Source organism: Arvicanthis niloticus, chromosome 4, assembly GCF_011762505.2.
Source record: "Arvicanthis niloticus isolate mArvNil1 chromosome 4, mArvNil1.pat.X, whole genome shotgun sequence".
In the NCBI taxonomy this organism is placed as follows: Eukaryota; Metazoa; Chordata; class Mammalia; order Rodentia; family Muridae; genus Arvicanthis; species Arvicanthis niloticus.
In genome coordinates, this window is record NC_047661.1 from 69,565,764 (window position 1) to 69,592,367 (window position 26,604).

A 26,604-nucleotide genomic window follows, 5' to 3' on the forward strand; every position below is an offset into this window, starting at 1 on the left:
ATATAATATAATATAATATATAATATACATATTTGTATATCATTTGAAGACATGAGAAATTTTCTTTTTTATTTTCTTTTTGTTTGTTTTGAAACAGTGTCTTGCTATGTAGCCCAGGTTGGCCTAGAACTTACTGCCAGGCTACCCAAGAGCTTAAGATACGCCTGCATCGACTTCCTGAATGCTAGAATTAAGCCTGTTTGACTAGGCCTACTTAAATATACCGAAAAGGCTGTTTTTTCTCCTCAGTGCTGAGAACTGAACACAAGGTCTCTATAAGAAGTTTATACCTGAGTTTCATTAGTCCTTTTTAACTTTTACTTATCATTTTATTTGTTTTTATATATTCTATTATTTATTAGTTAATTTCTTTTTGACTGGGCCTCCTATATCCTAAGTTTCCCTCAAACTTGCTCTGCAGACCAGACCTTGAACAACTGGCTCCCATGTCTTTGTGGTTGGTTTGTTTGGGTTTTTTTGTTTGTTTGTTTTTGTTTTTGGTTTTGGTTTTGGTTTTTGAGACAGGTTTCTCTGTATGGCCCTGGCTGTCCTGGAACTCACTCTGTAGACCAGGCTAGCCTCGAACTCAGAAATCCGCCTGCCTCTGCCTCACAAGTGCTGGGACTAAAGGCGTGCACCACCACCGCCCAGCACACTTGTGCCTTTCAAGAGCTGGACATGGAACCAGGCAGAGTGCATGCTGGGAATGCTCTTTACCAACAGAGATTTTAGGAGTCATTTATCTTTGAGAGAAATCATACTTTTGATATTGGGACAAACCTGTGTTTCTTACAGAAAGCAATTGTATTTAACTATTGGCATATCTAAGTGAGCTAGAAGTATTTTTTTAAAAAAATATGTATTTATTTTATTATATATATGAATGTTTTGTCTACGTGTGTATGTGTGTATGTCTATCAAGTTGTCTGCCTGTTGCCTGAGGAGTCCACAAAAGGCCATTGGATTTGCTAGTACTGGAGTTACAGATGGTTTTAAGTCACTGTGGGAACTGGGTATCAAACCTGTTTCCCTGACAAGAACAGTAAATGCTCTGAACTACGGAGCCATCTCTAGAGAACAGCTGGTACTAAAGGCTTGCTGCAGCATAACAGTGATTGTGAAGCCATGCTGTGCTGGGCCTGCTGCTGTCTGGCAAGTGTTGCCCAGCTTTCCAACCCTACCACACATTCTATTTTCAGGCAAATGTCTCTGTCTTCTTCCTGACTCAGTAGGAATGTCAACTAGATTTAGATTCAGGCAGAAAACAATATTTTCTTGCATCCCATATTGATTTTTTAAAAAAGAAAACAGTTCTGTAGCTAAATGAAATTTAAAACCACAGAACATGATCTTCTTTCCATTTCTTTTTCCTCAAATTTGAAATTCTGTGTATCTGGGTATTTTGACTGCATGGGTGTCTTTGCATCATGTATGTGTCCAGTGCCTGAAAAAGCCAGAAGAGAGTGTCAGGGCCCCTGGGACTGGAGTTACAGAGGGTGTGAACCGTGTGGGTGCTGGGAACTGAACCCAGGTCCTCTGGAAGAGCACCCAGTGCTCTGAGAGGCTGAGCACCCCCACCTCCTTTTTATTACATTCATTTATGTGTGTATGTGTGTATGGAGTTCAGATGACAACTTGTGGACGTCAGCTTTCTCTTCCTACCATGTGGGTCCTGGAGATCAAACTTGGGTCTTCAGGCTTGGTGGGAACCATACTGACTGAGCCATCTTTTGGGGCCTGCCTCCAGCTTTTCTTAGAAGGGTTCATATTTAAGTTTTGCCTTTCCAAAGAAAATGAAAAAAACAGGCATTTTGATGTGTGGGTTTGTGTATACATTTATTATTATGTTTTTCTTTAGAGGCTCATCTTTCTGTACCTAATACTGGCTCAGATAATTTCCTTAAGCAAAAATAAAGATGTTCATATGCGCTCTGTGTCTGGACTCCCAAACTCTACCATATATGTCGTAGAGCCTGGATTTTTAGGTAACTAGATAATGGCTTTCAGAAAGTTGAATATTTAAATGACTGTATTAGACATAAATGAATTCTCTAAAATGAATGCATTAAACAGAAAAGGGCTGCCAAAGTCTCAGCATTCATTTCCAGACGTTGAATTCAACCTGACTTTAATGTGGTTTTTCCCTTCCTTCCTTCCTCCCTCTCTCTCTCTTTTTCTCTTTCTTTTGTGTTTTATTTTGTTTTGTTTTTTGAGACAGGGTTTCTCTTTGTAATCGTGGCTGTTCTGGAACTCTGTGGACAAGGCTGGCCTCGAATGTACAGAGATCGGCCTGCCTTGTCTCCTGAATGCTGGGTCAAAAGGCCTGCATGGCCAGGCTCCACTTTGGTGTGTCACTTCTCTATTACTGTGATAAGACATCATGACTAAGATGGAGGGTTTATTTGGGCTTACATTTCTAGAGGGAGAGAGATCCATCATTATCATGACAGGGGTTGTAGCAGCTGGCATTCACATCTGTATCCACAAATGAAACAGAGAGCACACTGGGGAGGGTAGGAGGCTCCTGGAACCTTAAGCTTGCCTTCAGACCATCTCTCCTTAGTCCTTCCCAAACAGCTACTAACTGGGGCAGGGGGGAGGTGGAGGGGGGAAGAAATGCCTGAAACTTACTAGAGGGCATCTCATTCAAACCACCTCACTATGTTTATCACAGTAGGAAAGTAACTGAGACATGATGTGACCTGAGTGAAATATAACCAGGGGGCTCCCTGGACCTTTAGTCCTAGCATTTGGGAGGCAAAGGCAGGCAGATCTCGGAGTTGGGGGCCACCCTAAGTTACAGAGCAATTTCCAGTACAGCCAGGGCCACACAGAGAACACCCCCCCCCAAAAAAAAACCCCAAAATACAGGAAAACAACAACAACAACAAGCAAAATATCTTAAAAACATTGTGGTGCTGAGCGTGGTGGCACACACCTATAATCCCAGCATTTGGAAGACTGAGGCAGGAGAATTGCCAATTTGAGGCCAGCCTGGACCACATTATAGATTCTAGACCCACTACTCTTCTACCCATAACCTCCTCCCAACAAAAGCCTGGCTTTACTAATATTCCATTAGGGGAGGGGGAGGTGCTCATGAGAGCCAATCCCTCCCTGAGAGGCCATAGCTGCCTCATGGTTCTGGTCACGTCCCTTGGTGCTGTAGTGCCTGTAAGCTGCCCTTGCTCAGATGAGTAAGTAGCCCTGCAAGCCACCATAATTGTGTATGTGTGTGTGTGTTTTAAGTTTGTCTGTGTGTGCACTATGCACATGCCTGTGGTGCCCTTGGATACCATAATAGGGTGTCAGATTCCCTGGAGCTAGACAGAGGTGAATATAGGCTGCCAGTGTGGGTCTGGGATTTCAGCTCAGGTCCTTTGTAAGGGAAGTCAACATTCTTAAAGACTTGTTGGAGAAAAAGCTTTGGGAGGGAAGAGAAGGTACATAGAGAAGATGATGGGGGACTACAATAAAAGAACATTGTACGTTTATGTAACACTGAAAGAGTAGTCGGGGTTGTTGCTGTCATTGTTTGGAGACAGGCTTTCACTGTGCATTCCTGGCTGGTATAGAAATGCTGTGTAGACCAGACTGGCCTTGAACTCACAGAGATCCACTTGCCTCTGCCTCCTGAGTGCTGACATTCAGAATGTCCTCTCAGTGCTTTATTGCTGTGAAAAGACACCATGATCTTGGCAACTCTTATAACAAAACACAAGCTAATTGGGTTTTGGCTTACAGTTCAGAGGTTTAGTCCATTATCATCATGGCAGGAAGCATAGCAGCACAAACAGAAAGACACGGCATAGAGGAAGGAACTGAGAGTTCTACATTCAGATCTGCAGATAGCAGGATGAGAGAGAGAGAGAGGGAGAGAAAGAGAGAGTGGAGGGGAGTATGTGAGGCTGGGCCTGGAGTGAGCATTTGAAACCTTAAAGTCCACCCCCAGAGACACACTTCTTCCGCCAAGGCCGCACCTCCTACCCTGTCAAGTAGCACCACTCCTTAATGACCAGACTTTCAAATATATGTGCCTCTGGAGGCCGTTGTTACTCGGACAACCACATCTGGCGTGAAAGAATAAATGTTTAACAACACGTTAAACAGAAAAACAGGCAAGGTCAGTGAGCCCTCACCTCAAAACCTAAAAACAAAACCAAGGTTATGAAACAATAACATAATTTATATAATGAAGCTTTTTGAGTTAGAAAAAGAGACATTATTCCAGAGAAAAAGTTAATGTCCTTAGGCAGTACAAAGCAACAAGTGTAACGTACTTTGTTTTTGATTACTTATATGCCAGTGTTTATTACACTTAATATAACCAAGCATTTTGGAATCCTAAATAATCACACAGCTTGGGGGAGAGATTACTTCTCTCTGTTCTGAGATCTGTTCTGAGAGCTGGCTCCAACCACCAACTGTAGCTATGCATTTAAGGGATGAAGGCATAAAAACAGGTGTGTGCTGGAGAGGTGGCTCCAAGACTGTGAGTACTTGTTGCTCTTGTAGAAGACCCAATCCAGTTCTCAGCAGCCAAGCAGCTTTTTAAGTTTGATGTTGCTGGCTCACAGCAGGAGGATGCAGGCCACTCTCGATTCTTGCAGGTTTCACCATCCATCCCGGAGGCCGGTGGAGTCTAGAGGTGGGGCAGGTATACGTCATCACAGTGGAAGTGTTTGACAAGAGCAGCACAAGGGTCTACATTTCTGATGTGAGTTGCTCCTTTTTTCCATGGTTTTGTTCTGTGTTCTTTCGCTGTTTAAGGCAGGATCTCAGGTAGCCCATGCTGGACTTTGAACTAGCTACGTAGCAGACAATGGCTTTGAACTCCTGATCTTCCTGCCTTCACTTGAGCAAGTACTAGGATTACAGGTGTGTATGCTCCAGGTCCAGTTTTATGTGTTTCCAGGGATCCAATCCAGGGCTTCAAGCATGCCAGGTAAGCACTCTCCCATCTGAGCCACACTGCTGCCCTCTCTATCTTCCGTCCATTGTGGACAGATCCGGAGTGGACGGTCTGTCTATATGGCAGAAAGCTTTCTTTTTGCCTTTGCTCCCAATCTTTGCATTTGTAAATATGAGTTATTAGTTTCAATTATTATCACCACTAATTAGTCCTATCCTTGGAAAACACAAAACTGGAAGTCATAGTATGATCAGAATTACAGGAAGGAGATGCTTGCTCTCCACAGTTCTGTGGTCATGAGAGTGACATGTGGACATCAGGTGGAAAATGTGCTCCTGCCCAGGACAGCCAGGGTTTAGAATTAGAAACTATAGTTCCTAATGGATGGCATTGGCTGTCCTAAATTTATAAGTTCCAACTGTTTTTGTCCCTGACATGGATGAAACTTTCCTAAAAGGAATACCATTTTAAAATCCCATCTCTTCCAACTTACAGTTTCCATAAGGGAAAAGTTTTAGTTTTTTTCCTTTAAATTAACTAGTTAGTTTAAAAGATTAAAAAACAATTTTGGTTGGGTTTTGGTGTTTTTTATTTGTTTCTGTTTTTTGTTTTGCTAGACAGGGTTTCTCTGTGTAGCCTTGGCTATCCTGGAACTCACTCTGTAGACCAGGCTGGCTTTGAACTCAGAGATCTGCCTGCCTCTGCCTCCCAAGTGCTGGGATTAAAGGTGTGTGCCACCACCTCCTGGCTTAAAATTATTTTTTAAAAAAATTTTATGTGTATAAGTGGTTTTCCACTATATATGTATGTCTGATACTCAACAGAGGCAGAAGAGAGCATGGGATCCTCTGATCGTCCAGAAGAGCGGAGGACTGAGCCATCTCTCCTGGTTCCTGTTTGTTTGATTGCTTTTTGTTTTTTTGAGGCAAAATTTCTCTGTAGCCCTGTCTGTCCTGAAATGTACTCCATAGACCAGATTGGCCTCAAACTCATAGAGATCTGCCTACTTCTGCTTCCCAAATGCTAGGACTAAAGATGTGCGCCACCACTGCCTGACTCCTGGTTTTTTTTTTTTAAAATTATGTGTATGTGAGTGTGGGTACCCTCAGAGACTTGAGGTGTTGGGTCATCTGGAGCTAGACTGAACCACCCTGTGGCTGCTGAGAACTGAATTGGGTCTTCTACAAGAGCAACATGTGCTCTTCATTACTGAGCCTTCTCTCCAGCATACACCGCAAACCCAGTTCTTATGCCTTCATCCCTTAAATGCATAGCTACAGTCTTATCTATGGTTTGGAATTAAAATGGATTTAGGGGGAAAAACACATCTTCCACTTTATATTGCTGTTGGACTGATTTCAGAATCTCAAGATCACATTCCAGTTTTCCAAGGAATACTTTGAAGAGCAGCTGAGTACTTCAAACGGATCTTACCATGTGGTAAAAACCCTGAAAGACGGAGTTGTGGTGATAAATGCAACCCTGACTTCCAGCCGTCAGGAGGTAGGAGTCTTAAAACTGCCTGTTTCCTCGGAGCCCAGCAGGACAGGCTGCCTTGATCTAAAGCAGCTGTGACATGCTGTCTTCCTCTCTCTCACACCACACTTGGAACTGTGTGCCTCCACAGACTGTCCTCCCACTACTTAGAACATTCGGTTCCTTTAAGAAACTGTTTCATATGTATATTTCTCTGTGTCACCGGGTACACAAAAGAAACTTAAAAAGATTATTTTTAAAATTGTTGTGGAGTGTGCCTGCATGCAGGTGACCTCTGAAGCCAGAAGAGAACACTGGATGCCCTAGAGCTAGAGCTACAAGCTGGTAGGTCCTCTGCAAGAGCAGTACACACTTCTAACCACTGAGCCAGCCAGCCCTCCAGACCCACAGAAGAGATCTTTTATTCCAAAATTCCAAATGGTTAACACATGCTGATTCATTTAGTCCTGCCCCTGACATTGAACTTTTATCTTATTTCCGGCTTTTTTTTTTTTTTTTTTTTTGGTTGTTTTTCTAACCCAGAGTCTTTAAGTGCATCCGAGACACCTTGAACTCAAAATCCTCCTGCCTGAGTTCAAGCTCACAGCCCAGGGCCCACATTCCCACTTTCTATCTTGAGCTTAACTTGTTTGGTTTTCATTGCTGGAAATGGATGGCAGCCTCTTTGCTGATTTTTTTCCTTTTGATGACTTCCGAATGAGAAGTGGGGCTTCTGTGTAGGGTGTAACTGGAATACTAGAGTTAGACTTGTCTGTGGCCACCAGTGCTGACAAACGGAGGCAAGAACAACTGAATCTTTGTTACAGTTTTTTTTTATTTAGTATTTATATGTGCATAACCCACATTTGACTGATTAATAAGTCTATAGGTGGTGCTGTCCTTGGGCAGGTAGCTCTGGGTTGCAAAAGAAAGCAAGCTGAGCAAGCCCTGGAGAGCAAGCCAGTAAGCAGTGTCAGCTTCGGGAGCCTCCAAGTTCCTGCTTTGAGCTCCTCCCCTGACCGCCCTTCGAGACAGACTGTGAGCTGTATTCTGAAATAAACCCTTTCTTCTCCCTGTTGTCTTTGGTCCTGGTGTTTATCACAGCAATAGAGAGTAAACTAGAACAACTCTGTTTCTATTTTTTCCTGGCCTTTCTTTTTTTCTTTTAAAGACCGGCAGCTAACCTCAGCTGCCCTTGAACTCCTGCCCCTCCTGCATTAGCTATAGCTGCCACTACACCGAGTTCTTTTTCTCTTAGAGGAAGAAGATGGTTGAATACTTCACAAACATACCACTTTGCTCATGTTTTCAGTATCAATGAAATTGTCTTAGGAAATCTATCTTGATCTGCCTTTTCTTGTCCCTGCAGAGCAACAGTTCCCAGCCAAAAACCTATCAAATCAGTCACCAACAAGAGGTGAAGATTTACTTTCCCATTCAGCTTAAACCCAGCTTTCTGGCGTTTCCCCATTATCCTCTGGGAATATCAAATCGTTTCACAGTTCAGGTATGGCATCCTCTAATAGCGAGTTCACACAAAAATAAATCAGCTCCTCTAATAGTTAATTAGTTTCTCTAATCATGCTTTATTGAAAAGTTTGGACATGTAGCCCAGGCTGGCCTTAAACTTACTCTGTAGCCTCTGACTTTACTGCCTGCACTTCCTGAGTGGGTGTGGGGTGGGGGAGTTGTTACAGCGTTGCAGTGCCAAGCCAGTTTAGACAGTGCTTGGGGATCGAAACCAGGACTTCACTCTACCCGAAAAGCTACATCCCAGGCTCAGATTTATTGTTAACTTTTACCTCTTTACCGACTTAGCAGTGCAGCTCAGTGTTTGCTGGCCACCAAATCTGAGACTCAGTGTTCTTCCCATCTTTGCCATCTGTTGTCTCCTTGTGAGTTTTATGTCACTTTGTCATCTTCCCCGACGGCCATGACCCTCTGTGGGCAACAGCTACTTAGCTGTCCTTTACTGCTCCTCTTGCCCACTCCTCTACTTCCCTCAGATTCACGGCTCTCAGCGTGTGCAGAGATAGTTCATCACACAGTTTTATTATTTTTCTAAACTCGACTTCAGCAGTTACGTTTTCTGTTTTACTTAAATTCTGCTTTTCTTCTGGAAGAGTTCATCCTAGGCTGTGGCTTTTCACAGGTAGAGGGCGGTAGTGGCAACTTCACCTGGAGCTCTTCTAATGAAACGGTGGCCATGGTTACCACCAAAGGCGTGGTAACCGCAGGTCAGGTGAGAGGGAACAGCACCATTTTGGCACGAGATGTACAAAACCCCTTTCGATCTGGAGATATTAAGGTACATGTCTCTTTAAATTATGTGTATTGAGTGTCTTGTCTCCATATATGTCCGTGCGCCACTTTTGTGTCTATTATCCATGGAAGCCATAAGAGAGCATTGGAGCCCATAGATCTGGAGTTACAGACAGTAGTGAGCTGCCATGTGGGTTCTGGGAATTGAACCTGGGTCCTCTGCAAGAGCAGCAAGAACTCTTAACTGTCAAGCCATCTCTTCTACAGGAACATGTTTGAAACTACATCTTGACTATTTCAAAATTTTACTCCAGAACTGAGGATGTGGGTCATTTGGAAGTGTGCCTGCCTGCTGTGCACAAAGCCCGGGGTCCAGTCCTTAGCACCCATAAAACTGGGCATGGAGGCCATGCTTGTGATCCAGCACTTAGGAGATGGAGACAGGAGAATCAGAAGTTCAGCATCATCTTCAACTACATGAAATCCTGTCTCAATCAATAGAACTAAATTAAATTAAAGTGTTATAAAATTCAACCGGAAGTACATATTCCTTAAGTACATCTGAATATGGGTTGACCACTACTTGACTTGTTTGTTTGTTTGTTTTGTTTTGTTTTGTTTTGTTTTTCGAGACAGGGTTTCTCTGTGTAGTTCTGGCTGTCCTGGAACTCACTCTGTAGACCAGGCTGACCTTGAACTCAGAAATCCGCCTGCCTCTGCCTCCCAAGTGCTGGGATTAAAGGCGTGTGCTACCACAGCCCAGCGACCACTACTTGACTTAAGAGCCATGTATTTGACATCTGTGTCTACTTTCTCATGTGTAAAATGAGGTGGTCATTCTGGGGATGTAACTCAGTGCCAGAGATCACTTACCTGTGCAAGGTCCTGGTTTCCATCCCCAGCACTGTGCCTGGCTTTTGTGCGGGTTTGGGGGACCCAAATTCAGCTATCCATATTTGTGAGACAAGTTCTTTACCAATTTACAACATTCCCGTGTGGATAAAAAATCATTCTTATACACATAGTCTTTTACTATTTATTACTGTCTCTGCACATGAGGTGCGTGTAGAGAGGGGTGTCTATGCCACAGCAGGGCGTGTGGACGTCAGAAGACTACTTTGTGGGGTCAGTTCTCTCCTTCTATTCCTGGAACAGGGGTTCAGAAATTGGATTCAGGTCACCAGGTTTATGTTGTAGGGCAAGTGTCATTACCCATGGAACTGTCTCACTGGCTCCATAATCTGTTCAGATCATTCTTGTGTGTGTGGTGCTGAGTACAGGCACACGTGCAGTGGTGCACATGTGGAAGTCAGAGGACAGCTCTGTGAAGTCAGTTTTCTCCTCCACCTTCAGCTGGTGTCCTAGTTTACTTTCTGTTGCTGTGATAAATACCACAACCAAAAATGTGACCTCCCCTTCCTGGGGAGGAAAGGTTAATTTGACTTACATTTCTAGGTCACAGTCCATCACCTAGGGATTTCAGGGCAGAAGCTCCAGAGACCATGTTTGAATGCTACTTAGTGCCTTAGTGCTCTGCAGCCTTTCTTTTCTTTTCTTTTTTTTTTTTTTTTTTTTTTTTTTTTTTTTTTTTTGGTTTTTTGAGACAGGGTTTCTCTGTATAGCCCTGGCTGTCCTGGAACTCACTCTGTAGACCAGGCTGACCTCGAACTCAGAAATCCACCTGCCTCTGCCTCCCAAGTGCTGGGATTAAAGGCATGCGCCACCACCGCCCGGCTGCTCTGCGGCCTTTCTTAAACACCCCAGACTCACTGATAGGGATTGTAATGCCCACGGTGGGCTGAGCCCACACACACCAATCACTGACCAAGAAAATGTCCCACGGACATGCCCATGGCACAATTCAGAGGTTCCGTCTTCCCAGGTGTATCAGGTTGACAGTCAAGATTAGCCATCATGCTTGAGTACCAGGGAGCAGACAAGTCATCAGATTTGTGTGACAAGTGCTCTTGTGTGCTGAGCCACTTCTCTGGCCCCTTGTACACAGATTCACCAGTGGCTTTCATGCTAACCTTATTTCTAGCCTCATTGTTTGGCTAGTTAATCTACCTGTAAAAGATGAAATACTTGCCAGGCTTGCTGGTACATGCCTGTCATCTCAGCAACTGGGAGCTGAAAGCAGAGTCAGAATTTGGTCGGCCTCAGGCTGGGTCATATGAGACCCTGTCTCAAACAAAAAACAAGACCTGAACTTTAATTAAATGGTCATTTTCTATTTTTCTCCAGTGTAAGGTAAATGCTGCTTTTCCCTATGTCACTTGGCATTTTGTCATCATGCTGGGCCTGTAGGTACCGAATACGTGCTGAGTATCACAGGACGCCCTACGGGAAACTAAACTCTAAGTAGGAAGATTTATTAATATGAGAACTTATACAATATCTTAGGAAGATGGAAGATGTATTTTAAAGCATGTGTTCACTGCTACTTAGATTATGTAATATAATTGATGGGCCAATGAGATGACTCAGCAGGTTTGAAAGCCCTTGCCACGCAAGCCCTGAACCCACAGTCAAGGAGAGAACTCTACAGAGATTCTCTTCTCACTTCCATGTACACACTATGACATGTGTTCACAGCATTTGTGCATACACACCGATCAAAAGCACACATAGTAGCAGCAGTAGCAGTGATGATGATGACGATAATGACCAAGCTGGGCAATGTAGTACACACCTTTAATTCCTGAACTCTCTCAGTGAGTTTGAGGCCAGCCTGGTCTACATAGCAAGTTCTATAACAGCCAGAGCTACATAATAGAGAGACTCTGTTTCAAAAATAAATCAATAAAATTAATGAAATTGAAAAACTACTCTTGGCGGATAAGAGACAATCCTTGTGGGTGGGACTAACTAGTGACTACGTTTGTTGGAGGATACAGGCAATGAAGGCTGGAGGACCACGCCAGGACATTGCCTCTGTGGGCAGATATTTGAGTTTTAACAGTAGTCCTGTTCATTCACATATTCCCAATGCTGCTTTCAAGACACAACTGCAGGGTTAGGTAGTTCAGAAAACTCATAGCAACATTTCTCTCTGCTTTACAGATAGCACTTTGTAGCTCCTGGTATAGAAAAAGGGGGAATCAATATAAGGGTTGTTTTTTTTTTAAACAGGTTATTAGTGTGGTAAGGCTTGTGCTTAGAAAGACACTTCATATCTTAGTTAGGGTTTTATTGCTGTAAAGAGACACCATGACCACAGCTGCTCTTTTTTTTTTTTTTTTTTTTTTAAACGTTTGAACTGCTCACTACGGTAGCTAGAATACTTTTTGTTGTTTGTTTTTTGTTTTGTTTTTGTTTTTCAAGACAGGGTTTCTCTGTGTAGCCCTGGCTGTCCTGGAACTCACTCTGTAGACCAGGCTGGCCTGGAACTCAGAAATCCACCTGCCTCTGCCTCCCAAGAGCTGGGATTAAAGGCGTGCGCCACCACCGCCCGGCCACAGCTTCTCTTATAAAGGAAAACATTTACTTGGGGCTGGCTTACAGTTTCAGAGGTTTAGTCCATTAGTGTCATGGCGGGAAACATGAAGGCACATAAACACATGGTGCTGGATAAGGACTGAGAGCTCTACAGTTTGATCTGCGAGCAGCAAGGAGAGACTGTGTGCCACAGTGGGCATAGCTTGAGCATCGGAGACCTCAAAGCCTGTCCCCATAGTGACACACTTCCTTCCACAAGGCTACACCTCCTAGTAGCCACTCCCTGTAGGTCAAGCATTAAAACACATGAGTCCTTGAGAGCCAATCCTATTCAAACCACCACACCTAAGTACTTTTGTACTCAGTAATGGTAATGATAGTTATTTTAAAGAGCAAAAGCTAGCTGCTGCTGTAGGCTAGTGGACAATGATGAAGTGAAGGCTAAGACACCGGTCAAGTCTTGTCCCCCTTAAGTTTCCACTGGTGTGGTAAACACCATGACCAAATCAACTGGGGGTTTATTTCAGCTTACAGAATTCAGAGTAGGAACGAAAGGCAGGGACTGAAGCACAGGCCTTGGAGGAACATGACTTACTGGCTTGCTTCCCATGGCTTGCACAACCTGCTTTCTTATACAACCTAGCAATTAAGCCTAAATTACTGAAATGATATTGAGACCTGAAAACAGATGAACAAATTGCCTGGGTGTGGTGATGAACACCTTTAACTCCAGCATTTACGTGGATTTCTGCTAGCTTAAGGCCAGCCTGCATTGCATAGTAAATTCTAGGCTAACTAGAACTATATAATGAGACCCTGTCTTAAAACAACAACAAAGCTGAGCAGTAGTGGCAAACACCTTCAATCCCAGCGCTGAGAGACAGAGGCAAGCAGATCTCTGAGTTTGAGGCTAGTCTGGTCTACAGAGAAAGTTCCAGAACAGCCAGGGCTACAGAGATACCCTGTGTCGAAAAACCAACCAACCAACCAATCAAACAAACAAACAAAACAACAACAGCAACAAAAAGAAGTGGTCAAGATGAGAGGGTCTTATTTTAGGAGAGGGATGACTTGAGATAGGGTCTCACTCAATAGACCAGGCTTACCTCAAACTCAGTATGTTGCCCAGACTGACCTCAAACTCTTGGCCATTCTCCTGCCTTAGTCCTTATACTAGAATTGTAGGATTAAAGATTTGATGATCATTTGGATAGTGGGAGTAAAAGATCTAAATCTCCAGAGATGGTGTGGAAGTACTTAGGAAATACAGGAAACGAGAGGGAAAGGAGACAGGCTGCTTTGGGAAAGAAACATTGAGTGTAATTCACACCTTAAGTCGCTTCTAGACCACTTACCTCTAGTGCCGAGGTCAATGAGGTGTTCTGCTGTGTTGTGTTTTTATTCTTGGGTTTGTTTTTTGTTTCGGCAGGCCCTCATTTTGTAGCCCAGGTTAGCCTCAAACTCATGACAGCTCTGTTGCATCCACCTCTTGAGTGCTGAAATTCCAGGCCAGTGCCATTGTGTCCAGCTCTGCTCCACTGTTCCGGGGATCCTGACAAGGGAGAAGTGCATCTGGGGCAGTGGACCTGTGATCCCAGTACTCAGGAGACAGAGGCAGGAGCATCAAAGCTATTTTCAGTCACATAGTTAATTCAAGGCCAGCCTGGGCTACATAAACCCTACCTCAAACCAAGCAAATAAAAAAGTATACATGTTCAGTACAGATGAGCCCATCCTCAAGTATTTTTAATCAGTTGAATTTGTGGATGTATGTGAAGGACTGACTCTGTATTGGCCTGGTTAGGTTTTAATTTGTCATCTTGACACAAGCTAGGGTCATTTGAGAAGAGGGAAACTCAATTGAAAAAAAAAATTGGTCAATAGGGAATTTCTTAATTAATGACTGATGTGGGAGGCCCCAGTCCATTGTGGGTGGTGCTGTCCCAGGGCTGGTGGTCCGGGGGGCTATAAGAAAGCAGGCTGAACAATCAATACATGAAGATAAACTGGTAAGCTGTTTTCCTCCATAGCCTCTGCTTCAGATCCTGCCTACATGTTTTTGTCCTGTTTGAGTTCCTGCCCTGACTTCTCTATACAATGAACAGTTACTTGAAAGTTTAAGCCAAATAAACCCTTTCTCCCTAAGTTGTCTTTAGTCATGATGTTTCATCATAGCAATAGAAACCCTAAGACAAACCAGGCTATGGTGGTGCACACCTTTAACCCTAGCACTCAGGAGGCAAAAGCAGATGGATCTTTGAGTTCAAGGCCAGCCTGGTCTACAGAGTGAGTTCCAAGACAGCCAGGGCTACACAGAGAAGCCCTGTCTCAACCCCCACCCCCCAAAAATTGTTACATAATATGTGTGTGTATGTATATACATGTATATGCATGTGTGTGTGTGTGTGTGTGTGTGTGTGTGTGTGTGTAACTGAAGGCTAGCTTGGCCATAGTGAGCTTTCCTAGCATGCACAACGATCTGCATTCAACTTATAACATTGCTATCACCCCAACAAAAAGAAAAGAGAGACTAGGGGAACTAAAATAAAACATGTAAATAACAGTATATGGAGAGCATATACGTGTGTTGTTGAGACAGGATCTCACTGTGTAGCCGAGGATGAATTTGACTCTATGGTATTGGCTCCACTTTCTAAGGGCTGAACTCAGGCATGTGCCCCACACCAAAATGTTCATACTTATGCATGTGTATATTACATATGTATAGACACACAGCACGTGATTATGCGTGTGTCTTAATGTCCTTTCTAAGACTTTTCTAAAGGTTAATTGCTTTTCCTCAAGGTATATGTCATGAAGCTGAACAAAATGGAACTGTTACCATTTCAAGCTGATGTGGAAATCGGCCAGATTATCGAGGTACCCATTGCAATGTATCATGTAAATACAGAGACCAAGGAGGCCATCGCATTCACAGACTGCTCGCACTTACCCCTCAATCTCAACTCGGATAAGCAAGGAGTCTTCACTCTTTTTAAAGAAGGCAAGACTAAGCTCTTTACCACCCCACCCCTTCATCCTTTAACTGAGGGACAACCACCACTGAAGTTTAATTCATATAATTCTCTCTCTTTCCATCCCTCCCCACCCCTCCCACTACACACACACACACACACACACACACACACACACACAATCTGCTATGTAACCTAGGCTAGCTTTGAATCCATAATCTTCCTGTCTCAGCCTCCTGAGTACTGGCGTAAAAGGGCCTTGAAGCAGTTGTTACTCTACTCTTTTTTATGAATGTTGAGAGCAAAAGCACAGGGGGAGAATGTTGTGTCTTTGTGTGTGGTGTGCATATATGTGCTCATGTTCACGTGAATGTGGATGCACATGCAAACACGTGTGTGCTGCCTGCATTTGGAGGTGATATTGTTGTCTTCCTTGATTGCATGCCGCTTTCTTTATTGAAGCAGAGCCTCTCACTGAACTCAGAGCTCACCCCTTCTCACTACTCCGGCTTGTTTTGGGGTCCTGTCTGCTTCACAAGTGCTAAAATTCCAAGTGGTCATCACACTTGTCTGGCTCTTTCATGGGTTTGGGGGATCTGAACTCTGGTCCTCACACTTGGAGGGACATGCTTTATTTTCTGAGCTGTTTCCCCATGCCGAAAGCCGAGCTTACTGACCCTGTGGTTGAACAGACCATCTCCAGTTCTAGGAGCATCTTCTACTTCTGGCCTCCCTTTCTTTTACTCTTCCTTTCTTTAATATATGCATTTTTGTTTTCAGGAGTGAGGACTGATCCTAGGGCCTTGGACATGCTAGACATGCGTTCTTCTACTGCACTATGTCCCCAGCCCTGTCATATTTCCTTTTAAGAGGAATATAGTGTTATTTCATGACTGTATGCTGCTTTCAAAAGGAGACAATATATATTATCTTTTCTTTTTTGAGAGAGAGCCTCATGTAACCCAGACTGGCTTTGAACTTGCTATGTAACCAAAGATGACCTTGAATTTTTGATCCTTCTGCCTCCTGCTGAGATGACAGGCATGCAATACCATGCCTGATTTACACTCTGCTGGGGACAGAGCATGCTCAGTAAGCACTCTCTCAACTCAGCCATACCCTTAGTCCTGGCAGTATGTTTTTCAAGTAAATCATTTATTTATAAAGACCAGCATGCATGCTTCCTGCTGTTGACGTTCACAGTTTATACTGAGCCCCACTGATTTTCACTAATATAGTGCAGAAGTAGCATGGAATTGTTTTTTAGCATTTACTGTTTGCCAGTCACTTTTGTGAATACTTTCCCTTATTAATTCATGTGACTCTCATGTCTGCAGGGGTGACATCAGCTCCACTGCTCCCTTGTCCTACTTGTTCATCAGCAATGTAATATCCTTCGGCTCTCTGCGCTCCTCTCTTCTAAGCTCTAACTTTTAAACCTCATTATCTCTTATGTAAGGTGTAACACCATTTTAACTTCCAATCCTGATAACCATTGTAAGTGGTTTTAAAATGTTACTTAATAATTATTAATATGACCTGGCCAGTCTCTCAGTAATCAAGGCAAAGTCCTATGGATTTTTTATTTATTTATGTATGAATACACTGTCACTGTCTTCAGACACACCAGAAGAGGACATCGGATCCCATTACAGATGGCTATGAGCCACCATGTGGGTGCTGGGAATTGAACTCAGGACCTCTAGAAGAGCAGCCAGTGCTCTTACCCTCTGAGCCATCTCTTCAGCCGCCCTATGGATTTTTAAAATCAGCTTTATCACAATTACTGGGCTAATTACCCCTAATCTATTTTTCTATACACTAGGCTGTTAATTCCCCTGCGGTGCCCCCAGGTTCTTGCTGTTTGAGTCCTGGGTTATTTCTGTTCCATCGATCCGTCGTCGTCAGGGGGCATTTCACTTAGGCACACACTCCTGGTCCATCACATCTAATGGAGAACTCCTGTTGTCTCTGTCTTCTTTCTCCTTCTCCCTCCTCCTCTCCCTTCTTCTTTTTTTTTTTCTTTCTCCTCCTGGTCCCTCCCTGTGACCTCCCAGACAGTAGCTAAAACCCCACCTACCTGTATTCTTCCCAGAAATTAACCAATAGCTTTAAGTTGGGGCATCCGGATCTTGGAGTTCAGAATTTAACATTTGAATGTACAGCACCAGATGAATCCTCAACAACTGCTGTACCAGAAGGCCTTTGTGACCCCAGAAGATCACCAAGGAGCTGTTTCCAATGCAGTCACATTAGGGTCTCTTTATTTATTTGGGTATACTCACCGCTGACCCACAGGACTGAACTTTCATTGGGACTAGGTTTTATAGGGAACAGAAATAAGTGTGTGTTTGGGGGTGGGGCGGGGGGGGGGGGTGTTCCAGCCTGGCAAGCATCTAACTATTGTAAGCAGAGTTTGGTGCTCTGAAGCAAGACTGTATATAATCATGAACGATCTGAAAGTACATCTGAAACAATCAGGCTAACCTTTGATTAACTGTTACTAGGAAGTAGCTTGGGAGTAACCCTGGCTAAGGACAAGCCGTGGGGTCCTTCCTGGTACTTGGGTCCAGCTTGGGTTCAACTGCAGGCCAAGTTCTGAGGCTATTTTGTTTTTCTTTTCAGATGGAGGCTAGTTCTAAGATGAAATAGGTTTGGCCTCTCATTCCCCACTTTCTCTGGTAACTAGAAGGCCCAATTATGGGCCTTCCTGAAGTTCAAATGGCTTCGTTATGGAGGGACTGGTAGTGACTTTTTATCACCAGAAGTTGAATAGCCCCAAGTCTTTCTTTTATGATCTGGACTCTCGTTTGTTTAGGATGCAGGGGCTAAAGGTGAGGAGCAGAAGTAAAATGAGCAGGGGGCCCAGCAGGATAGATATCAGGGGAGCTGTTGAACCATGACTGAACTAACCTTGTGCCTGTTTTCTCCCTCCCTCCCTCCCTCCCCTCTCTGCCAGGCCTTCTTTAACTTTGGCCATTGACTCTTTGACCACTCTAGAGTAGTCAACATACAAACAGCATTCTGTTTAAGAGCTGCACATAGCCTTTCTTGTTGCATAAACAGGAGGTCCAGTCCCCTCTTATTTTGGAGTACTACCTCTGCCAGGGAGCCCAGAGAACCTTGGATATCAGTATCTATGGCCTCTTAGACGGTCCTACTGCTGGTTTTGCTCAACACTAAGGAAACTACCCCGGTTCCTGTGCCAGCCACACCCAAGAACCACCAGAGTTTCAGCCTAAATTGGTTCATGCTTGGCTCTCGTGGGGTCTAAACCCAAGGTTCCATCCAGGAAATCTAGAACTTGGTCATCTGTGTGATAGATGATCTTGGGTAACAACTGGACAAGTATTCAAACTTCTTTGTCCTGATGTAGTATAGCCCTGTGGATGCATGGGGTAAGCCCTGTAGTACGTGCATGCCCACCAGGCCTTGGTGGGTAGTAATAGGTATTTATCATTATCTGGATTTATCTTGTTACAAAGATGGCTGTAGGCCCAGGGACTGCCCCTATACAGGTGGCCAGGCCTTCTATGGCCCGTAAGGTCAGCCTAGCCTTATCTTATTGCCATCTGTATGCATTGAGGTTCTCAGTTTCAGTAAAGTTTCCAATCATGGCTACGCTTTAAAGTAGGGTGGTCTTATCTCATAGCACAGCCAGCATGACTCAGTTAACTCAGAGTTGACTCTGTTAACTCTGGAGGCGTTGGAAACCTGAGAAGACTGGACCATCATATTCCAGAGTGCGTCAGGGCTATCATTATTCAGTCTTTGCATTGTCCTGGTGGCTTGGCTTGGAACCTTCTTAGGAGAAGATGAATGTGGCCCACAGAGGTGGTGTAGGTGGAGGGTTAGCCAGCAGGACATTAGGACCGAGAGCAATTGGGAGTGTTTGAACATGGTGAATAGGACTCTAGGATCTTTACCAGTAAGATAAAGTTTCAGTCCCCAAGTCTTTTTTTTTTAAGATTTATTTATTTTATGTATATGAGTATTCTGCTGCTCTCTTCAGACACACCAGAAGAGGGCATTAGATCCCATTACAGATAGCTGTGAGCTACCATGTGGTTGCTGGGAATTGAACTCAGGACCTCTGGAAAAGAGGTCAGTGTTCTTAGCCACTGAGCCATCTCTCCAGCCCATTCCCCAAGTCTTACTGTTAGTCTATTCAGCCTTCCTGCCATCATCTGTGAATCTAATAATAAGAGGATTGTATTTCTCCCCACAGCCCCGGGTATCGAGCCTAGTCATGGTGATGGGGTCCTTATTAGGGGAGGGGGTGACTGCTAGTGTATCCATCCAGTGGATTTGCATCTCCAGGATGCACAGGAGAAAGCCTCGGGGCCTCCACATTTGTTGCCTTGGTCACGGCTCTGGGAATGTCCTGGGCAAACATAAAAAGCTTGGTGTTTAGTCTTCCATTGCATCAAATGTGTATTGCAACCATAAGCTGGCAGGTACTCTTCTGACATTGTTCTAGAGAGGGGGGTCCCATTCTTTACCCACCAGATCACAGAGGTAGACATGGAGATCCAGGAGCCAGGTAGCTGGGGGTGTAACTTGAGAGGTGGAATTGATAGTCTTTCCTGTGACCGTATTGATGATGGCCCTGGTAAGATTAAGGGGCTGGTGGGGGTTGGTTTTGTAGTACAGACAGCAAGGAGGCTCATCAGGATCTTTGTAACTTGAGCTTGAGAGGTTTGGAAGGGTGCTTGATAGCCTTCTATTTCTCTTGTCTCTGTTGGTCTGGGGCATCCTCAACTACACATGGATCTGTGATTCGAGTGTATGTGGTGGATCCACACTGCAATTCTGTCAACGTTTAAGGCAGTAGGTGTGGTCAGAATGATGACATAGGGACCTTTTCAACCAGGCTCTAATGACCCCTGGCAGTATCTCCTTATTAGGACCCAGTTTCTGGGCTATAGGCTCCAGAGTGGGTCTTGTTTTATAGAGAGCATGAAGTTTAGGCCAAACATGTTTGTGAGCCCATTGGACACCTTTGAGATGGTCCAGCAGTTGGTGATCTTTGAACTCAGTGATGACCTCTCCCTGTTTGTTAAGAACAATGAGGGGTGGTATCCTGAACATGATTTCAAAAGGGGTGAGTCCCATCTGGAAAGGGGAGTTTCATACCTGGTAGAGAACAAAAGGGGGAGTTACTCAGTTGTTGCCAATCCCTTTGGTCAATTTAGTTAAGGTCTCTTTTAGGGTTTTGTTTATTCTTTCTACCTGTCCTGAACTCTGGTGTCTATAAGCACAATAAAGTTTTTAATCAATCTCCAGAATGTTGGCTAGTCTCTGACTTACCTGGGCCACAAAAGCTGGCCAGTTGTCTGACCCTATCCTCTGAGGAAGCCCATACCTTGGCAGTGTGTCCTCTAAGGACTTCTTTGTCACCGTGGATGTAGTTTTATGTTTGGTGGGGAAAGCCTCAGTCCAACCTGAAAAGGTATCTATAAATATCAGTAAATACTTAAATCTAAAATTTTCTGGTTTTACCTCTATGAAGTCTATCTCTCAGTAGATTCTGGGCTTTGTGCCTCTGAACATATTACTGGGGTTCTTCTTGTTAGTCACTGCAGTAGTTAGCTAGCAGGCTTTACAGTTCTTGACAATCTCAGCTATCTTTGAGTTGGCATCACTAATCTTGATATCAAATCCTGCATTGTTCAGATGCCCATGTTGGGGGAGCGATGGATCTTCTTGGATCCTCTGGAGCTGTGGTTAGGAGGATTGCAAGTGCACATGCAGGCACTGGGAACCGAACCTGGGTCCTCTGGAAGAGCAGTCGTGCTTTTAACCACTGAGCCATTTCTCCAGCCTCAAGTTATACTTTTTATGTGTTAAAATTATTCTATTTCTGTATCCTAATTTTTTTTTTTTATCTTTTTTTGGTTTAGGTTTTTGTTTTTTTGTTGTTGTTTTGTTTTGTTGTTGTTGTTGTTTTCTCCTGGCTGTCCTGGAGCTCACTTAGTAGACCAGGCTGGCTTGAACTCAGAGATCAGCCTGCCTCTGTCTTCTGAGTGCTGGGAATAAAGGTGTGTATCACTATGCCTGGCTCCTAATTTCTTTAAAAAACAACAACAAAAAAAAAACACAGACTACTTATTATTCTGCTGAAGTTATGGTGGGTATGTGTTTGTTGTTGGGACAGGGTTTCCTGTTGCCCAGGCTTGCCTTAAAGTTGTATCGTAGCTGAGTCTGGCTGTAAACTCCTGATTCTTCCGCAGTCACCTCCCAAGAGAGTGTAAGCCTGCGTCACTCTGCCGGCTTGAACTCATGTCTTTTGGTTGAAAGGTCTTCAGAAGCCTGCAGAGATGCACTGCTCTAGTGTCCACATAGCAGCCACGTCTCCGGGCCACACTCTGGTGACCGTCAGTGTGACTGGGCATGAAGAGCACGTGTGGAGCAGCGCCACATTTGCTGCTTACGAACCTCTAAAGGTGAGCTGTCCCACGGAAGGCCTGGGGAACCCTAGACGCTTGCCGTCTCCTCCAGCTCCTCAGAACTGGCAGTCAGAATCTGTGACCTCCTTACTCACTCAGTGTTGTCTAATCTCAGCTCTCGTTCCTGAAGCCTCAGTAGTGGGAGTTTATCCCTCAGGGAGTGTATCCTGAATAAATACAGTCAGGAATAGCTTTGGGGGTTTGTTTGTTTGTTTTTGAGATAGTCTCTTGTAGCCCAGGCTGGCATTCAATTAGACTTGTGTCCAAGGATGACTTTGAATTCTGATCCTCTGGTCTCACAAGTATGGGAGGATCAGAGTACTCAGAGGAGTACTTACTCGGGCACTCTCAGCCTGTGCTCTGCGGGGATGGAACACAGGGCTCATGCATGCTAGGCAAGCTCCTGCCCACCAAACAATATGCAAATAACCTGCTCCCCCAACTGAATCACACCCCCACCTGACGTGAGCAATGTCTTTATCTTGCATTAGCGAATCTTAGAAACTTACCTTTCTTCTTTAATACTGACGTATATGATGCGGGAAATTAGGTACATAAGACACTTTATGGTACTATCTGAATTTCTGCATATGCATATATTATATATATGCATCTGTAAGTACCAGTCAGACAGACTACTAGCACAGTCCCTGTTGAAGAAAGCTATTACTCAGCAACTTACTGTCCTGTAGAAGAGGAGTCAGCCATATTTACACCATGAATTTATATATTTTTAGAACATCAGCCATTATTTGGGACCATAAGGGTTGGTCCATAAATATTATGACAAGTAGTTCAAAATAAAAGGGACAGATTATCCACTTTGCTTAATTCCATCAAAAATAAAAATCAAGAGGCTGGAGAGATGGCTCAGCAGCTGAGAGCTCTTGTTGCTCTTGCAGAGGACCTGGGTTCAGTTCCCAGCACCCAAATGGTGCCTTAGAACTTTCTGTAACTCTAGTCCCAGGGGATCTGGCACCCTTTTCTGTGTCTCCCACAGGCACCAGGGAATGGGCATGCATGTAGTACACAGACATGCATGCAGGCAAGGCACTGGTGCACATAAAAATAAGAGATTTAGGACTGGAGAGATGGCTCAGCAGTTAAGAGCACTGACTGCTCTTCCAGAGTTCCTGAGTTCAATTCCCAGCAACCACATAATGGGTCACAATCATCTGTAATGGGATCCAGTGCCCTCTTCTGTTATGTCTGAAGACAGCTACAGTGTACTCATTTAAATAAAATAAATAACTATTTTTTAAAAAGTTTTAAAAAATAACAGATTTAAAAGATTAAAAGCATATCTCCACATTCTTTCCATTAAAACTGGCAAATTCTGACCCATTGTCTCTTAGAATAAAGAAAAGGTTGGCACAAATGAGAGAAGCAAAGTAAACAATTTAAATTTCTGGAAAAGGAAGCTGGGAACTAGCAGAGCTGGTCGATTATTGCCGAACACTCACAAAGCCCAGAACTCAATCCCAGCTGCATATGAAACCAGTATGGCCACACCCATGAAGTCTCCCAACACAGCTGCCTAACCGGACTGTGAGCGAGGGCACCAGTATATATGCTAAGGTGGCCGGTGGAATGCTCCTGAAGCCCTAAGCTGGACAGACAACAACAGGGAACCAACCGAGGAATGTGTAGAGCAGGAGACTACTCCTCTCCAGGGAAGAGCTGGAGAGTTGGTTATTGTTTAGGGCTACTACTATTGTGACAAAACGCCATGACCACAAAGCAAGCTGGGGAGGAAAGGGTGAGTTCGGCAGAGCCATGGAGGGGTGTTGCTTACTGGCTTGCTCAGCCTGCTTTCTTTTTATTTTATTTTAATATTTTTTAAAAATTTATTTACTTATTTTATTTATATGAGTACACTGTAGCTGTCTTCAGACACACCAGAAGAGGGCATCAGATCTCATTACAGATGGTTGTGAGCCACCATGTGGTTGCTGGGAATTGAACTCAGGACCTCTGGAAGAGCAGTTAGTATTCTTAACCACAGAGCCATCTCTCCAGCCCCTCAGCCTGTTTTCTAATAGAGCTCAGGGATGACCCTACCCACAATGGGCTAGGTTCTCTCACACCAGTCACTAATTAAGAAAATGCCCTACAAGCCTGCCTACAGCCCAACTTTATGAAGGAATTTTCCTTTTTTTCTTTCTTTTCTTCCTTCCTTTTCTTTCTCTCTTTCTTTCTTTCTTTCTTTCTTTCTTTTTTTTTTTTTTTTTTTTTTTTTTTTTTTTTTTTTTTTTGAGACAGGGTTTCTCTGTGTAGTCCTGGCTGTCCTGGAACTCACTCTGTAGACCAGGCTGGCCTTGAACTCAGAAATCCGCCTGCCTCTGCCTCTGCCTCCCAAGTGCTGGGATTAAAGGCGTGCGCCGCCACCACCGCCCGGCTCTTTCTTTCTTTCTTTCTTTTAGTTTTTTTTTTTGTCTGTTTGAATGGAGTTTCTCTGTGTACCCCTGGCTGTCCTGTAGACCAGGCTGGGCTTTGACTCACATAGATCCATCTGCCTCTGCCTCCCAAGTGCCAGGGTTAAGGGTTACTACTGAGTGGCTGGAGGCATTTTCTTAGTTGAGGTTCCCTCCTCTCAAATGATGTAAGTTTATGTCAAGTTGACATCAAACTATCCGGCACAGTTATCCAATACCAAGTGTTTAGTCCTGAAAATATACATACAAGTAACATTATACAGACTAAACAGGTTATAGTTATGTATTTAGGAATATGTATTTGTACATACACACCACCACCACCAACACCAACAACAACAACAAAGAGGAAGAAGCCATGACTTTGAGAGAGAACAAGAGAGAGTGTTTGTGAGAAGTTTTGGAGGGAGGAAAGGGAAGGGAGAAAATGATGTGATTGTATTACAATCTCAGCCAGGCATGACGGCACAAGCATTTAATCCCAGCATGAAGAAAGCTGAGGCAGGTGGGTATCTATGAGTTTGAGGTCAGCCTAGTCTACATAGTAAGGTCTAGGGCAGCTAAGTTGTTTTCTATATAATAAAAACCTGTTCTCAAAATAAATAAACAATAAAAATAAACCCAAAAGATTATAGTCTCAAAACAATAATTATAATAAAGAAGAGACTCTGTCTAAAAAAATTATAATTAAAAATGCTTTGTATAACAACAATCAGGGAAAAAGAGATCACAGATTTGAAAGAGAGCAGGGGGGATACATAGGAGGGTTTGGAGGGAGAAAGAGGAGGGGAAAGTAGATCATTATATTTTCATTTCAAAAGACATTATTTTTAAAAAAAACATAGCAGGACACATTGGTAATCCAGGCACAGGGGAAGTGGAGGCAGGAGGATCAGATGTTTAAATAGTGTGAGAGACCTTCTGTCTAAACAGATAAATAAAATAAAATACATCCTAACTATATAGGGACTAATTTGTTCCAGGCTCTAAACCCTGTGGAAGTGGCTTTGGTGACATGGCAGTCTGTGAAGGAAATGGTATTTGAAGGGGGCCCTCATCCATGGATCTTGGAGCCAGCCCGATTTTTTTTGGAGCTGAGGATGGAGAAGGCAGAGGCCATTAGAGTAACAGAAGTCCGGCTGCCAGCAAAGAGGAAGCAGAACCAGTTTGTCTACCGTGTCCTGTGCCTAGAGTTAGGGGAACAAGTAAGAAAACAGCCTTTTTCTATCATTGGTTTAATGTTGCAGCTTGTAGTATAATACTCTTTTTAAAGATGTTTTTATTTACGTGTATGTGCGTTTGCCTTCATGTGTGTATATGCACCGTGGTCTGTCTAGCCTCTGTCCCCAGTATTTTTGTTTTTAACTTTTAGAGTTTACTTATTAATTTGGTTTGGTTTTTTGTTTTGTTTGAGTTTTTGTTTTTGTTTGTTTGTTTTGTTTGAGACAGGCTTTCTCGATTTACCTCTGGCTGTTCCAGAACTTGTTGTATAGACTAGTCTGGTCTAGATTCACAGGAATCCACCTGTCTCTGCCTCCCTACTACCAGGATTGAAAGTGTGAGCCACCACACCAACCAGGACTGAAGGTGTGAAGCCTCCTTACTCACTCTCGCAGCCAGGCTACGTAATGGCACACTTTTAATCCCAGCACTCAGAGGCAAAAGCAGGCAGATCTCTGAGTTTGAGACCAGCCTAGTCTACAGAGTTTCAGGACAGCCTCTCTTCTCACAGGGAAACCCTGTCTGGGGAGGAGCAGAAGTGGAATTGCTGACTCCTGCAGTAATCCTGTCAATGGTGTTTTGAAGGAGCTGCCACACCTCTCTGCAGCAGCAGAACCATTTCACATTCCTGCTAGCCATGTGCAGAGTCCCATCTCTGGACCCTCACTAACAGAAACGTTTCTATTCACTCATTTCTGCTAAGGTTTTTCTAATAAAAATAAGCTTCAAGATTAGAGATGGCTCCGGGGCTAAAAGCAATATCTCTGAAATTGTGAACACCAGAGTTCTGATCCCTGCACCCATGTAATAAGACAGTTGTGGTCCCATGCACACCTGTAACCCCAACACTGAGTGGGCCAGGATGGCATGATTGCTGAGACTTCTGGCTTATTGGGAAAAACAAACATGCCCTTCACTCCAACCCACAAGGCTCCAGATTCAGAGCAAGTCTCTTCCTCAAAGGAATAGAGCAGGGAGAGGTGGAGGAGGCTGCCTCCTGCCCTCCGATGGCCTCTGGGTGGAGTATTGTTAATTACCCAGTGGGTCCAACTAGTGGTGCCCATATTCATCTGGGTGTGTGGCTACTCACGGGGGTATGAACAACCTACCAGCAGCCACAGCCTCTGAAGAAGAGTGACTCTCCTTCCCTCAGTAACTACCTGCTAAAAGCTCCTGCTATAGAGGTGTGGGACCTTGGGGGGTCCCATTCCCCATCCATATTGGAATTTTGGCTATAAAAGCTACCACAGTTCCTGAGTTGAGGTAGTTCATAATTGCCTGTAACTTCAGCTCCAAGAGATCATTCATCTTCTGGTCTCTGTGGGTACCTGCACACATGTGGCTTACACTCACAGACACACATATGCACAAGTCTTAAGGACTGGAGAGTCAGTGGGTAAAGAGAGTCTACTGCTCTCTCAGAGTACCTGGGTTTG

At 44.0% G+C, this 26,604-nt stretch overlaps 1 protein-coding gene across 1 annotated transcript in view; it reads left to right on the plus strand.

Annotated features, from left to right (window-relative positions):
- The window catches only part of Nup210l (nucleoporin 210 like), a 107,761-nt gene that overhangs the window by 24,738 nt on the left and 56,419 nt on the right, over positions 1-26,604 (plus strand). The window contains exons 8-15 of the mRNA XM_034499743.2: positions 1,917-1,985; positions 4,611-4,717; positions 6,275-6,415; positions 7,758-7,895; positions 8,541-8,696; positions 14,894-15,092; positions 21,364-21,509; positions 24,931-25,152. Of these exons, the coding sequence (XP_034355634.1) occupies positions 1,917-1,985; positions 4,611-4,717; positions 6,275-6,415; positions 7,758-7,895; positions 8,541-8,696; positions 14,894-15,092; positions 21,364-21,509; positions 24,931-25,152 (1,178 nt within the window). The remainder of the gene's footprint in view (positions 1-1,916; positions 1,986-4,610; positions 4,718-6,274; positions 6,416-7,757; positions 7,896-8,540; positions 8,697-14,893; positions 15,093-21,363; positions 21,510-24,930; positions 25,153-26,604) is intronic.